General features: G+C 34.9%; 1 protein-coding gene across 1 annotated transcript; it reads left to right on the top strand.

The window, feature by feature from the left end:
- The first annotated feature begins 3,003 nt into the window (after positions 1-3,003).
- Positions 3,004-11,732, top strand: LOC143451514 (calcium-activated chloride channel regulator 3A-1-like). The gene is made up of 18 exons (XM_076952132.1): positions 3,004-3,287; positions 4,588-4,725; positions 4,939-5,089; positions 5,393-5,507; positions 5,649-5,829; positions 6,098-6,346; positions 6,535-6,756; positions 6,948-7,061; positions 8,119-8,298; positions 8,416-8,679; positions 9,133-9,300; positions 9,462-9,564; positions 9,655-9,734; positions 9,836-9,926; positions 10,100-10,214; positions 10,552-10,694; positions 10,822-11,005; positions 11,254-11,732. Exons 1-18 carry the CDS (start codon positions 3,123-3,125, stop codon positions 11,429-11,431), a joined length of 2,841 nt encoding a protein of 946 aa, XP_076808247.1. The 5' UTR covers positions 3,004-3,122; the 3' UTR covers positions 11,432-11,732.
- The last annotated feature ends 4,859 nt before the right edge of the window (positions 11,733-16,591 follow it).

Consider the following 16,591-nt stretch of genomic DNA (forward strand, 5'->3'; position numbering starts at 1 on the left):
TTGAATTCGATTCCTGCGCTCAAAAGCTAACAAATCTTTGCACCATAAAAGATGAAACTAGCAGAGAAGATCTTCTCAACAAATTACCAACAGCTGCAGGTGGGGGTACCTGCATTGGCTGTGGTTTGAAAACATCTTTAAAGGTAAAACAAAATAGTATCCATCAAATTATGTAGTGTAAATCATTCTGTCCTAGCCATTCTTACGTGATAAACGCTTTACAAAATCATAGTCATAGAACACAAACTTTGAGATAAAACTTACTATGCTGGGAGTGCTATCATATTTACAGATCTTAGAGGAAGGCGGCGAAGATCCGACAGGAGGTAACATTGTGGTTTTCACAGATGGAGAAGAAGGTGAACACCGTTTTGTCAATGCAGTTGCTGACCAAGTGTTGCAGGCGGTAAAACATGTCATTTTAACAATAGAATAAAAAGAAAAAGAGTTGGGAAATAAGACTTTAAGCTAAAAACTTTTAAAACAAGATTAATTTTGCATTAATCGTTGAAGTTCGTTAATATTGGTTTGCATTAATGTGTTTTAATAGAAATTGCGTCATTTAAAAGCACACTTTGTTGTTTACATATTTTGTCTATACAACTTGCATGTTAAACACTATTATCAACTCTTGATAAGATAACAAGGTTACGTACAGTTTGGACTGGAGTCGTTATCAATTATCCTTATCGTCAACAAAACAATCATAACCAATTTTAAGCTGACTTGCCAAAGTTTTTTTAAACTAGAATTTAAATGAACAGTTGTTTGAAGTTTGAACGTTGCCCCCATTGTTTACTTTTACTCCTCTCCAGGTGGAGCCGCTCCCCTAGCCGTTGCTGCAGTGACGTCGGTGTCGTTTATAGCTGCACTGATACTTTATTACGTAACAGTTTAATGATGCGGCAGTATAAGATTGCAAACTTCAATGGCTTTGTATTTGCAGGAGTGTAAAAACTTATAATAAAGATGAATTGTTTTATGTTGTTGCAAATTATCCGCAGCAATCAGAAGCAATTGTGTATTGCCATTTTTTGTAAACATTTGCAAGATGCGGCAGAAACGAAGACACACTATTGTTCAGGATTAGTTGTGTTCAAATAATGCAGTATATAAGTGTGACAGTATAACTCTTTTCGCACATTTATGTTGTAAGGTTGCTGTATTTGTTGTTAATCGCCGTGTCTTTTTAGGAGTAATATCCAAAAAAAGCTGCTTAATTGAAATCAAAGAAAACTTTTAGTAGCATAAAACTTGTCAATTTATGATAAAAAATCCAATACAGTTTCATTTTCAAAAGCATGTTGTGGTTTAAAATGTTCTTAACTTCACCTGCATAATATGCACCCGTTCAAAGTTAATGTTTAATTTCTCGGTTAAAAAATAACCTGGAAATTAATATTACACCATTAAGTTAAGAGTGGACTTATCAGATGAGGTAGTATAAAGCAAACGTTGTTTAAACTTTTTTGAACTAGAATGATTTTGAGCACAATTTTTATTTTGTCGTGGAAGTCTTACGAATGAAAATTTATAAAGTCCAACCTTCGAAGAGAAAGGCTCGCTTCAAAATTTATTGAAAAATTTCTCTAAACATTGCAAAGCGGTTGAGCCCTCAACGTCGGTTGCGAGATGTCCGAACCTCAACAACCAAGTTCATAATTTCGAGCGCAGTTTTTATAGTTGGAGACGAGACAAAGACGGTTGCTATAGTTGCGCGTTTTGACTCAACCAAATCGATGGACAACGTTTGACATAAAGACTGATGAGCTTTCGGTTATAGCAGAAGTCTGATACTAGCCGTATCCAGGGGAAAATTTTTACCGGGCCAAATATGTCAAGTACGTCTCGGGTTGAATTTGTTGTTAAATGTAGTTGAGCGCTAAAAATATTTTGTGCCAAAATTCCAGAAAATTTACGGAGGCAAGCGCCTCGTTTGTATTAACGTAGCTGCGGCTTATTTGTAATTTCGCATGCACAATGGCGTGGACAGGAATTAATGGAAATAATATCGACTCACACAGGGCATCTTTATCTCATGTTTAACTTTATCTCATACAGAGCAACCGTATCTTACAGGCACTAATGTAAAATGACATCGATGTGTTGAGAAAGAGAGTAAAACATAAGATTAAAAAAAAAAGTTCTCAATACCACTTAAAACCATGCAGGTGTAGACTATAAAACTAACATGGATTCCTTTGGCCGTTAGGTGGTGGTGTTAAAGTAGTGAAGCGGGTGCATACGAATATCAGCAGGTTAGTTTTAAGTCATAACGGTTACCAGGACAGCTACAACAAACAATTTAAACAACTTTATCACAGAAGCAGCAGCAAAGCGTTTTGCTCTCGATTTTGTTTGTCAAATGAAAAACAGCATTCAAATTATTACATTGAGCCCATACGTCTCAGATCAACGTATGTGGTATGGTAGCAAGCAATGTGTGAGTAGGTTGAATCTAAATCTAAAGAGTCTAAAGATTTGATTGGTGAATGAGTAAAGATATATTTGCGGCAGTAGTTAGGCAGGGCAACGCATTGATTGTCAGTATAAAGTCAAAAGAAATATTCATCTCATGACGAATAAGTGGTCACGATCAAAGGCAAAAAAGAAGCAAGCGAAAGCTATCATTACCAATATATATGTGTATGACCTTGAGATTGCATAGGAATAAGAAGAAATTTGCCTGCATTTTTAACATTTGGTTGTAGCTTGTTTGTATTGTTTGGAGCACATGTTTTATGTTTCAGTATTTAGGTATTTCATAAAGATTCTAACTTGTTTTAAATTATTAAATTTTAAATAATTAAATTTTTATGGACAGATCTGGTAGATTCGTATCTCGGACAAGGTCAGGGCATTTGGGTAAAAATTTGAGAAATCTTTCAATTGAAGCTTGTAAAACAAAATGGAGTAGATATTCTGGTTTGAATAATACAGAAGAACGGAGAGGACCAAAAATTGAAAAACCGTTTTTTGAAATATTATTTTTGACAAATACAGCAACAAAAAGCAATTGGTAGAATTTTAATTTACTACTTGTTAATAAAGTTTTAAGTTTTAGGACAAAGTTTTGTTGTAAGTTGCAACATTAGCTTTTTTGTTAAGTGAAAGTCGAATAAATGATTTTAGTAAATCTTTCGTTTAGTTTGTGCGTTTTGGCTTGCTTTAAAGGCGCCATAGTGTCGTCATCAATAGTGACTATTTCCAACAATGGTTACAGTGGACTGTTGATTGCCATCAATCCTGAAGTTCCTGAAAGTTCTGAGCTAATTGATGCCATCAAGGTACAAATTTGATTTGGGATCTCTTATAAACGCCAAATAAAGGTAAAAGGTTGACATATAGGTGAACTAAGGCCCAAAGTTCTGGGTAAGAGGTAGTCATGGCAACATAACAAAATAAACTTTAACTCTGTTGGCATCGTTTACTCACATGACATGTTTGATTACTCAAAGCTGATTAATTTATCCGCTTTAGTTGAGGGAGATATCACTGTCTGTTTAAGTAGTTTCAGGATAAATTCCTTATGTGGTTTGTATGATCTTGTGTTTGCCTACCCAATCCTAAAAATATTTTTGCAGTATTGTATTATGCAATTTGTCAAATTAAAATGCCAAAACGAAATTAATTAGGCTGAGCAGAAATTGCTGATTTCTGACAAATTGTGTCAGATGCGTCGCAAGCAAATTTTTTATGCGGAAGACAAGGACCACAAATGGGCCAATAAAGCGGCTATCAAATAAACTAGAATGATTTAATTAACAAAGAAACCAACATAGGGTAAGCACTTGTTTTAACATTATCAGATAACAATTTTATGTCTCAGAATTTCTAAGATCGACCGTTTTAACCCTTCTACAATTGTAGTTAAGGGGCAATTAATGCGTGTAGTTGGTCGCAAAACTGCTTGCCTTGCGAAGTTTGTCCACCCATATCAGTTTGGATTAAATTTAGTTCTACTTTTATCACTTAGTGATTGGTATATTTGCAATTACCTTATCACAATATTACTGTTTACATAGTGCATTTCTATAAAAAAGTTCACAATCTTATGTAGAGAGCGGTTGCCTTGTCAATAAATCAATACGCTTTTGGTACAGCATAATGGTATTGTTTTTTTTTATCAGTAAACTGTGTTTTTGATCTCAAGTTGTCCGTCAAATTAAGTGTGTTGTATCAGTTTCTATAGCAAACAAGGATGAAGTAATTTTAATCAGAAAAATAAAAGGCAACATTTCTGTGTGCTTTCCTTGTTTGTCTGTGAAACGCTAAAGTTGAAGTTATTGATATAGCAACAAAGGGTGTTGCAGACAATATTGCAACTGGCCTTTTGTTAAATACTTTTCAATTAAGCTTGATACTCCAATTTGTGGTATTGTTGTTAACTATACCAATTATAACCTATTGTTATGACGTTATTCCAGATATTGAAAAAGTATTTTTCTATTAAAAATACCAAGATTAACAAAGCAAAATTATCGATCGTCGTCAACATTATTTTATTTTTTTGTCATTTTGACATCTATTTTGCTTGAATAATTTAGTTAGATATATCTATTTCCAAATAACCTATTTGTTTTGCAGGAAGTATGGACTGATGCATCCAAAGCATTATACACTGCAACCAAACAAAGAGCTTACTTTGACCAAATCACAATCTTGGTGCCTAAATTTTGGAATGAAGGAACTTACCAACCAGCAGGAAAAGAAACTTACGACGCGGTGCGTGTTTGTAAATTTTATAACATGTTTTACAGCAAAAAAGGAATTTATGCATTGCAAAAAATATTGCTTAAATTGCTGGTCTGTTATTTTTTTTAAATATAACAAATATAGAAATATTTTCTATTTTTATTAACAGTATTTTCTATTTTGTTGCATCAGCTCTTTAAGGGAAAGAATGGCTCTATTTTAAATGTTTTAATTTTCACTCAGGCGGATGTTTTAGTGGCCTATCCCAACCCAGTGTATCAAGACCAGCCATACACTCTACAGTACGGAGGTTGCGGCGAGCCTGGTACCTACATCCACCTCACACCTTCCTATCTTGTCAATGATTCTTTCGTGGACATCTTTGGACCTAAAGGTAATCATGTTTTAAAGAACTGTACAGTATAAGCCACAAAGCAAACGAGTACTGCACGAATTTTTATGCATATACAGTCCCAAACTTCTTTGGGTTTGAATGTTATTGAAAAATCAAAGTTTGTGAGCCCTTTAGTCACGAGAAAATCAAATAAAAACTTAATTCACCCACCTATGTAATGATTCCCAAACAGGTTAGTATAATGTACATCCGATTGAGGTCATAGTTCTACCATAACAACACTACTTCGTAGCCCTATAACATTTTTCTGACATAAACTTGAAAAATGAATTTTGCTTGTAGGCAAAGCAATGGTACACGAATGGGGTCACTACAGGTGGGGTGTGTTTGACGAATCCCCTACATACGGATACGACCCTTTTTACTACAACAGCATGGGACAGATTGAAGCAACGAGGTAGGTAAAACGTAGCCATATAGCCACTGTAATTATTGCATAACAATAACTTTATACTTGAAAATCCTTCTCTTCTTTGCATTTAAAAGCTTGACCATCCTTTGTGACCGTTGTTTATTTAAAGACATCTAATCTTGACAGATGTCCAGTCAACCTTAAGGGCGAGTTTAAAGTGATTGATTATTCAACCACCGGAACGGCACGTGACTGCCAGCGAAATGTGCAAGATGGTCTACCTGAGGACAATTGCGTGTTCTTTCCTTACGAAGAGCAATCGTCATATCTAACTTCATCTTTTATGTCCAACCAATACATAAAACAGGTTCAAGAATAATTTGTGACTATCAAGTGACGAATACGAGACGTTCATGATGCTGGTGCCAGTTGGAGAAGAAAAGTCCCTTTTGAAAAATGACGGATGTTGTCATATCTCCTTCTCCTGGCTTAAAATTCATTGTTTTTGCTTAAAACACTTTTGCAAAATGTCTCTTTCTTTCAATTCGACAAGACCTTAAAAAACTTTTTGGTTTGTGTTTAAGTCACTCTGGTGTGGATTAAATTTTCGTTTGAAACTCATCATAAATTTTCAGGTTGAATTATTTTGTCACAATGATGAAAGCGATCCTTACAACATCCACAACAAGGAGGCGCCAAACGAGCAGAACAGGTTGTGCAACCTCCGGAGCACTTGGGAAGTTATCCTTGATTCTAGCGATTTCGCGAACGTGAATTCTCCGAATCTTGTATTCCTTGACACATCACCGACGTTTAACATCATCAAGCCTACGTCATCTAAACGATACGTTCTCGTTTTAGATACGTCTGGAAGCATGGACGGGGTAATGAAATCATACATTTATGCAGTCACTTTAACATTTTCCAAAGGAAATATCTTTGTTCATTTTTAATAAACCTGCTACCAGCTTTAGCTGAAGAGACAGTTTTGATTCATATCGATTTTATTTTGCTTCATAACAAAGTATCGAAAAAAATAATTTGGTAAACTGTTTAAAGCATTTTGTTTTAGACAAAGCTGGAACAGATGCGACAAGTTGTGAGCATTTTTATCGGTCAATTTGTGCCAACGGGAGACCAAGTTGCTTTGGTGGAATTTGCTTCGAGTGCTTCAAAGCTGTCAAGCCTTCGCACGTTAACAGACCAAAGCGATAGGGACTTTCTTCTTACCAAATTACCAATAGATGCATCTGGCGGCACCTGCATAGGCTGTGGCCTTCAAAGTGCCTTAGAGGTAAAGCCTAACACGCTAATATTTTTTTGAATTAAGACTTAAAAGTGGGATTCATAACCAAAGCTTGAAGCGGAAAACTGAAGCTTAACTTAACATGAAGTTAATCCTCTGATTTGAGCCATTACCACTCCGACAATATGTTCAACAACAGCATATCTAAAAAAATTTTAACGTCATAATTGTTTATTTAGATTTTAGAAGAAAATGGAAAAAACCCAGTAGGAGGCAACATCGTGGTTTTCACAGATGGAGAAGAGAATGAAAAACCGTATGTTAAAGACGTCTCCGATCAAGTTTTGCAAGCAGTAAGGGTTGTAGCTTATACTGTAGTTGTAGGAACCACGAAATTTAGTTCACATAGGCCTACTTACTAACTTGTAGTGACTTTATCAATGTACAACAAAAAACACCACTTTGAAAACAATAGCAAAAACCATTTGGTGGTATAAACGTTATATTTATTGGATGTATGAGTGTCAAACTTATTGAAATTTTCGATTCATGTTTTTTAACAAAATCTGTGTTCGCCATAATTTCAAATAACGTAATATTACGATAAAAACCTATAGCCTTTGTATTAATCAAAATATAATGTTATAGCGTTATATTGATCAATATGTATTGTCATACACGATGTTTTTAACGTACACCTGAACCTCGGTAGCAGTCGAAGCCACTTGAGTTTTGTGTTTAAATTGCTTGTAGAACCGTACAAACATTCTTGCTTTTAGCTTCTGTAAATATGCTGCTGATACGAGCTTTGTTTGGCCAACAATGTTGGTATTTGTTTGACCAACAATCTTGCGTTCAAACTGACGCTCGACATTTCTCTTAAAGATAAAAGTAAAAGCAAAGTTTGTTTTCTGTGCGCGGAATATAAAAATATTTTGAAAGCAATAAAATATTATCATTCGTGAATATTGCCTATCTCACGCGTTATGGTTTTAATTTCAAGCAAACTTTTAATTGTTGTTAAAGCATTAAATTTTTAACTTTATCAGTTCTTTTAGGTAAAAAAAACTTTTCTTTAGAAGTAAATAAAATCAAAAAACTTAAAGTCAAAAACGATTGAAAAAATACAATTCCGTTGAAATGTATTTCTAATACTTAAAAATAGTTCGTAAATATTTTTGCCGAAATCGCGTTTGACAGTAGGTTGGTTGTAAGTCTAAGAGTAGTACAGTTTGCATCATTCGCAATTTGATTTTCGTGAGTAGATCAAACAAACACTCTTAAATTAAACAGCTTTTAATTATTAGTTAAACCAGTTTCTGTTTGACCACCAACCGTCAATGCGTTTATAGGAGGCATTTGAATTAGGAAGTTTTTGATTTAGGATTTCACGAAAAAAGTTATTTGCAGGGAGGGGTCGTTCACGCCATTTTCTTCAGCACAAGCGCAAAAAATGACCTGGCGACTTTAGTTGTCGATTCCGGCGGGATCTGGTTCTTTGGAAGTGAAGTCAACATCAACAGCATTTTGGGAGCGTTCCAAAGTCTTGCGTCACCTAACGACGGTGATGTTTACAGCGAAATATTTCAAGTAAATTTTAGATTACGAGTCTTTTCAAAACTAAAATTATTATCACAAAATACGTCACAGGAATGACAAAGCTACGAATATAACCCTTTAAAATTGCTGCGATCAATTGCAACACAGGTACACAGCTCGACTTTCGATGTAGACAAACACAGCACCTACAATGGATACGTTGATATTGACTCAACAGTCGGCAACAACACTGTGTTCACTTTCACTTGGGATCAATACGATATTCAGATTGAAGTGGTGCTTGAACACCCATCTGGGTGTATTTATTCAACCAACCACCTTGCAAATGCTAACGATTGTACGGGTCAACCTTTGGACAAAGTTGATCTTACGTTTAAAGTCGTTTCCTTTCCCCTGCCTGGCACTGCTGACGTAAGTTGAATTTATTATCATACAACAAAGTATTGAAATTACATCTCACCTTCAGTATAACATTGAAGACTGACGCAGACACTGACGCTATAACATTGACAAACTTAAACAACATCATATATTTTAGTTTACTTTGTACAATTAGTCCTTTACGTAAAGAAAAGTTAACATATTGGAAACTGCCTTTACCGGATATACAGTCTATGTGAAAATATCTAGTTCAAGAGTTGATAAACCTTAGAAATATTTCCCGTTTTAAAGTTGATATTTCTTTCGCATTGCAAAGAATTTCAATGCAAAAAAGCATCAAAGTTTTCAGGCTTGTCCAAAGTTTTGTAGTTAGTTAATTTACTGTCATTCTCTTCACTGATAACGCCTGAGTCTGCATTAAACACCGTGAAGTTATTTTTTAACTTTGCTTTAACTTCAAATTAAACTTGTTTCACACCCTAGCCCGGTAGGTGGCGGTATTACGTGTCTACCGCAGCCGATCGTTCGCAAAAAGTGATCACCAGTGTGACGTCACAAGCATCAGATAGATCGAAGCAACCGATTGTCGTCAGTTCTGGATTGGATAAAACTGATGTTGGCACTGGAGATGCTATCGTTGTGTATGCCCAGGTAAAAAAATATCACGAAAACTAAAAGTTAGTTCAAAATTTATCAAGATAGCTCTATTTGGTACGATATTTTTCAAAATACCACATTGCAGAAAAATAAATATTGAAAGTTGCAGCAATAATCGAATCTCAATGTTTAAATAGAAGATTTTTTTATTGCAGGTTTCGCAAGGTTTCGCTCCTGTCCTTGATGCAAATGTGCTTGCATTGGTACAACAACCAGATGGAACTGTAAAAGAACTAGAACTATATGACGCAGGGGCGGGTAAGAAAGTTCTGTTAACCAAGTTCCTCTGTTAACCATTTTTTGTAATTTTTTTCTTAACCTATTACTTATTTTAATGGTATCACACAGCACCTGATGTTAGGGCAGACGACGGTGTGTACTCGCGTTTTTTCACAAGCTACAGCAAACCTGGAAGCTATGGAGTTCAGGTAAGCAAGTACACAGTAATATTCACGCGTGAACGTTTGCGATGCGCTCTTTAAAGCGATGAACTTGCCTAAATCGCATACAAACGTTTTTGTACGTTCAGGTTACGGTAAGCCAAACAGTCAACAGCTACAAAGCAACACGAGTAGCAGGATCTAGAGCACCTGTCAACTTCGGAACAATAAAAGCGGATGGTAAATCAGCCATGTTTTTCTTTTTGATATATATTACTGAACACATCTTACAGTGGGTATCATGTTAAGTATTTTGGAAACAGACAAGAAAACATCTCAATCAAATTATGAAAACAATTGGAAGGTTTCTTGAAAATCAAACAGTTTTTTAGCTATAGTTGTTATTTAACCAGGCTCAGTCAACATCAATCCAGATGGAATGTATTACGTCGGCACTAACGACGTCACTCCAGTTGAAACAGGAAATTTTTCTCGAGTGGTCACAAATGAAGGTTTTCAATACACAGGGTATATAATAAATGTACAATGAAATACAAAATACAACAGGTATACAGAGTACAATAAATTATTATCTGACAACAAACGTTTACAAAAATGATGGTGCAGCCCTTTATCAACAAAATCAGCATCACTGTAGATAAATCTTAAATACAGAAATAAAATCATCACCAGTTATAATAAGACCAACATCGCGTAAAATTAACAAAGTGAAAATATTTCAAACATTTCTTTTCTCGGAATTGTTTACAGTAATCCAGTTTAGTCTTTCCTCTGTTATGTTATCAGTTTGTTAGTGATATGCAAACCCACCCTTTAAAGCTACATTAAAGTGTTTAAATTACAGAATAGCTGTAAGTGGAACAGTTGATTTTTTCCCTCCCAACCAAATATCAGATTTAAAAGCGGAACAAATGGACGTAAATGATCCTAACAGCGGAGTCACTCTGTCCTTCACAGCCCCTGGAAATGACTATGACCAAGGCACAGGTACCCACAGCACAGCATAGCTTAGCATAGCATACCCAACAATGAACAAAACGACGACATTTATAAGTTTTCTTGTGCTGTATATTTCAGAATATTTAAGCCTTTACCGTTGTTTTTTCTTATGCAGCGTTTCGTTACGAGTTACGTTACGTAATTAACAACGTCACACAACTTGTTGATTCGTTTGAAAGTTGCACATTGGTGAAAAAGAGTGACGTCATTAAAGGGAACCTCACCCAACCGAAAGTAGCTGGATCAAAAGAAACTTTCTTGATTTCCACTGACGTCGCAGTTACGTCAGATCAGATTACGTACGTAAATATCGTTTTTTTACAGCAATATATTTGGGTAGGTTTTTCGAAGTAGTTCAAAGACATAAAAGCAACATATAGACAACCAGCAATAAAAAGCTGGCATTTCTACGATCAAACTTCATCAGCTACATTGCAAAGGGGAAAAGAATAGAAAAATCATCGTTGGAATTTGCAAACCTATATGCTACCTCTTTCTTGAACTATAACCATCATTGTTTAGTAATAATGGTTTCATATACGCGTAGGTTGGGCTTTGCATTATTGGCAATCGATGAAAGTGGACAAAAAGCTGATCCGTCCAACGTTGCCCCCATTGTTTACTTTTACTCCTCCCCAACGGGCGGCGACGCCTCCCGTGTTGTCGCTGCAATGACGTCAGTATTTTTTGCGGTCGCATTGATGCTCTTCCGTTTGATGATATAATTGACCCAAAAAATTTGATAATGCATGTTTAGACACTTAAAATTTCATTATCATTAATTATATCATAATCTAATTTACTTTGGTTTTATTTAACTGTAGATCAATAGAAAGTGTCTGTATATCACAATTTTTCAAAAATATTAAAACGAAGTAGTTTAAAAACGTAATCGTTGTATTCAATCAATTTACTACATAATAACATTGCTTTGAAAAGTAGACTTGTAACTTTTGTAACTTAATTTAAGATTGTAACCATTAGCGGAAATATTCACACTATACTTTGCTTAATAAAATTCACAGAAAATTTTTCAGTTTCAGTGCATTTGGCATCTTAATAGAGAAACGTAACACAGTAAAATTTGCTTTACAAGCACATTTTACTTGTGCAAAATATTTTGATAAGATATAATCACGATCAATTTGAAACATGCTTATGGAAAAACAAAACAAAACAATTTACCAAAAAAAATTTCAGTCGTGAAAGTGCTTCTATAAAGTACAATGTACAGTGTATTTCACTCTAACTATACTTAATGAGTGCCCTTAAAAATCGTTTTTTAAAACGTCCTTAAAATAATAAGTTGTTTTATTTATCTACTTCTGACGGCAAAACAGACAAAAAAGAAGTTGGGCACGATTTTTACAAAATTGGTAAAAGAAGGTATCGGTACCCATGTATACAGTACAGTATACGTCTCACTTTAGTTCTTATGACTGCTCTTTAAAGATCTTAAGGACAATAAAGATCGCAATGATGTTCATCACAGCACTGTAATCAGCGGAAAATATATAATATCTTAGAAAACCGATTAAAATAATGTTGATCGTTATAAGTTAGCCAAATTAAATACGTCATTGCGGCCGTGTTGCGATTGTAAAAAAAACTCCCACGAAATAAATAATATCTGTTATAGCTTTGCTATGTCTTTATATATGAGTGCAAAGTACGCCCAAAGACATTTTAACAACGTATTATGGAATTAATTATAAATAATGACTTAATTGTTAAGGCAACTTAGTCAAATATGCCACTAAAAAGTGCCAACCAATAAAATAACACTGTAAGTTTAAAATGTATTGTTGAAATGCCACCTTTAAAATAAAGCTTATATTTTTCCCAAACAACATTATTATAATTTTGATAAGAGTGATGTATAGAAAACGTTTGAAACGACATAACAATAACATGGTGGGGCTCTAAGTTACAAAAATTGTTTACAAAATACTCTAAAGAAATAACATTGCAACCAAAATGAAATCAAGACTACTACTCTGTTGCGCTATTCAACGGATGTTCTTTTAGTAATTCGAGTTCGACTGAATGCAACGGCAAAAGATGCTGATTACACATTTATTGTTTACTCGCCGTAAATGTTTATAAAAAGAAAAACTGAATATCCTTGATACATGACGTTATAATATTCGTAGCGTAACCATTTTCACATCTTAAAAGAGAAAGGCAGTTTTGGGCGGTAAACTAAGGATAGCGACCATGTTTTTAGAACTGACCAGAAGAGATAGGTAGAAGTTTCGTGTAGGCTTTCAACACAATGGTTGTAACTAAATATGAGTACAAACTTACAATGATTTTTTGCTAATATTTTGATGCTTCTTTCTCAAATTACGATTGCATTCATTTGCCTCACATTTTGCAAGTAGATCAGGCAATGTGGACATATATTGAAAAATTGACTTCGCAGAAAAATGAAAGTGCTAAGTCTATGGTTTAGCTTTTGCTTGCTGACGTCTTTTGATGACGTCATTGTTTCGTCATTAACGGTTACTATTTCCAAAAATGGTTACCATGGACTACTGATTGCCATCAACTTTGAAGTTCCTGAAAGTTCCCAGCTAATTGATGCTATCAAGGTAGTGGGTAACAAAGATGAAATCATAATAAAGTTCATCTCAGCGATTTTTTGCTTTTTTTGTAGTAATTTTCGTTTTTAACAAATAATAAGTAAAATTGCAACTGTTCGTTCGTTCAACTGGCCGTTCCTTAACTGGATATGTAACTAAGATTTCCTTTAACCAGGAAACTTCCCAATCTTACGGCTAGTCGATTAGCCCAACTATGCTCTTCTCGCTTTGTATTAACATCTAATTTCTTAACTCGAGTATATATAAAACAAGAATAAAATTATTTACATCACCGTCATTAAAAACAACCGTCCTTCTTCATAAAACCAAATCGTAGAAGGACCAGTCCACCCTTGGTCCACCAAACCAAACCGTAATCAATCATAATTAAGATGTGGGATGAAAACTTGTGGGGCAGCGTAGCATACCTCGGGGGGTGTTGTGGGTAAAGGCGAAAACTGTGTGTGTGTGTGTGTGTGTAAGGACAAAACTAATTGTTTGCCAACATAAAACAACATGTCGAATACAGCACACCTCGTAATTGCAAAGTAAAAAAACCTACGTCTTGCAATTTTTTAAATACAGTGATGTAAATATTTCCCTTTCCGGGTAGCAAACATTTTTTTCGTTTAAACTTTTATGATCGCAATTATTCTGGATAGAGTATGCTAACATAATTTAAAAGATGTGTTTTACAGGAAGTTTGGACAAATGCATCAAAACCTTTATACACTGTAACTAAACAAAGAGCTTACTTTGACCAAATCACAATCTTGGTGCCTAAATTTTGGATCGAGAAAATTTACCAAACAGCAGGAAGAGAAACCTACGATGCCGTGAGAATGCATTTTACTTTTTAATTTCAATCAGGTTGAAATATTTTGTCACAATGACAAAAGCGATCTTACAACATCCACAACAAGGAGGCGCCAAACGAGCAGAACAGGATGTGCAACCTCCGGAGCACTTGAAACGTTATCCTTGATTCCAACGACTTTGCGAACGCGAATTCTCCGAATGTTACTTTCCTTGACACGACACCGATGTTTGGCCATTCTTACGTGATAAACGCTTTATAAAATTATAGTCATAGAACACAAACTTTGAGATAAAACTTACTATGCTGGAAGTGCTGTCATACTTACAGATCTTAGAGGAAGGCGGCGAAGATCCGACCGGAGGTAACATTGTGGTTTTCACAGATGGAGAAGAAGGTGAACACCCTTTTGTCAATGCAGTTGCTGACCAAGTGTTGCAGGCGGTAAAACATGTCATTTTAACAATAGAATAAAAAGAAAAAAAGTTGGGAAATAAGACTTTAAGCTAAAAACTTTTAAAATAAGATTAATTTTGCATTAATCGTTGAAGTTCGTTAATATTGGTTTGCGTCAATGTGTTTTAATAGAAATTGCGTCATTTAAAAGCACACTTTGTTGTTTACATATTTTGTCTATACAACTTGTATGTTAAACACTATTATCAACTCTTGATAAGATAACAAGGTTACATACAGTTTGGACTGGAGTCGTTATCAATTATCGTTATCGTCAACAAAACAATCATAACCAATTTTAAGCTGACTTGCCAAAGTTTTTTTAAACTAGAATTTAAATGAACAGTTGTTTGAAGTTTGAACGTTGTCCCCATTGTTTACTTTTACTCCTCTCCAGGTGGAGCCGCTCCCATAGCCGTTGCTGCAGTGACGTCGGTGTCGTTTATAGCTGCACTGATCCTTTATTACGTAACAGTTTAATGATGCGGCAGTATAAGATTGCAAACTTCAATGGCTTTGTATTTGCAGGAGTGTAAAAATTTATAATCAAGATGAATTGTTTTATGTTGTTGCAAATTATCCGCAGCAATCAGAAGCAATTGTGTATTGCTATTTTTTGTAAACATTTGCAAGATGCGGCAGAAACGAAGACACACTATTGTTCAGGATTAGTTGTGTTCAAATAATGCAGTATATAAGTGTGACAGTATAACTCTTTTTGCACGTTTATGTTGTAAGGTTGCTGCATTTGTTGTTAATCGCCGTGTCTTTTTAGGAATAATATCTAAAAAAAGCTGCTTAATTGAAATCAAAGAAAACTTTTAGTAGCATAAAACTTGTCAATTTATGATAAAAAATCCAATACAGTTTCATTTTCAAAAGCATGTTGTGGTTTAAAATGTTCTTAACTTCACCTGCATAATATGCACCCGTTCAAAGTTAATGTTTAATTTCTCGGTTAAAAAATAACCTGGAAATTAATATTACACCATTAAGTTAAGAGTGGACTTATCAGATTAGGTAGTATAAAGCAAACGTTGTTTAAACTTTTTTGAACTAGAATGATTTTGAGCACAATTTTTATTTTGTCGTGGAAGTCTTACGAATGAAAATTTATAAAATCCAGCCTTCAAAGAGAAAGGCTCGCTTCAAAATTTATTGAAAAATTTCTCTAAACATTGCAAAACGCTTGAGCCCTCCACGTCGGTTGCGAGATGTCCGAACCTCAACAACCAAGTTCATAATTTCGAGCGCAGTTTATATACCGAGACATAGACGGTTGCTATAGTTGCGCGTTTTGACTCAACCAAATCGATGGACAACGTTTGACATAAAACTGATGAGCGTTCAGCTATAGCAGAAGTCTGATACTAGCCGTATCCAGAGGAAAATTTTACCGAGCCAAATGTGTCAAGTACGTCTCGGGTTAAATATGTTGTAAATGTAGTTAAGCATTAAAAATATTTTGTGCCAAAATTCAAGAAAAATTACGGAGGCAAGCGCCTCGTTTGTATTAACGTAGCTGCGGCTTATTTGTAATTTTGCATGCACATTGGCGTGGACAGGGATCAAAGGAAATAATATCGACTCACACAGAGAATCTTTATTTCATCTTTACTTTTATCTCACACAGAGCAACCTTATCTTACAAGCACTAATGTAAAATGACATTGATGTGTTGACAAAAATAGTAAAGCATAAGATTAAAAAGAAAAGTTCTCAATACCACTTAAAACCATGCAGGTGTAGACTATAAAACTAACATGGATTCCTTTGGCCGTTAGGTGGCAGTGGTAAAGTAGTGAAGCGTGTGCGTACGAATATGAGCAGGTTAGTTTTAAGTCATAACTGTCACCAGGACAACTACAACAAACAAGTTAAACAACTTTATCATAAAAGCAGCAGCAAAGCGTTTTGCTCTCGATTTTGCTTGTCAAATGAAAAACAGCATTCAAATTATTACATTTACCCCATACGTCTCAGATCAGCGTATGTGGTATGGTAGCAAGCAATGCAGCATGTGAGTG

This window comes from Clavelina lepadiformis, chromosome 4 (assembly GCF_947623445.1).
Source record: "Clavelina lepadiformis chromosome 4, kaClaLepa1.1, whole genome shotgun sequence".
NCBI lineage: Eukaryota > Metazoa > Chordata > Ascidiacea > Aplousobranchia > Clavelinidae > Clavelina > Clavelina lepadiformis.

Bases quoted from the DNA above. Each gene is read 5' to 3' on its own strand.
- LOC143451514 (XM_076952132.1), top strand. From the start codon at position 3,123: ATGATTTTAGTAAATCTTTCGTTTAGTTTGTGCGTTTTGGCTTGCTTT. The intron at 3,288-4,587 runs GTACAAATTTGA...TTTGTTTTGCAG, and splicing joins AGCTAATTGATGCCATCAAG to GAAGTATGGACTGATGCATC. The intron at 7,062-8,118 runs GTAAGGGTTGTA...AGTTATTTGCAG, and splicing joins CCGATCAAGTTTTGCAAGCA to GGAGGGGTCGTTCACGCCAT.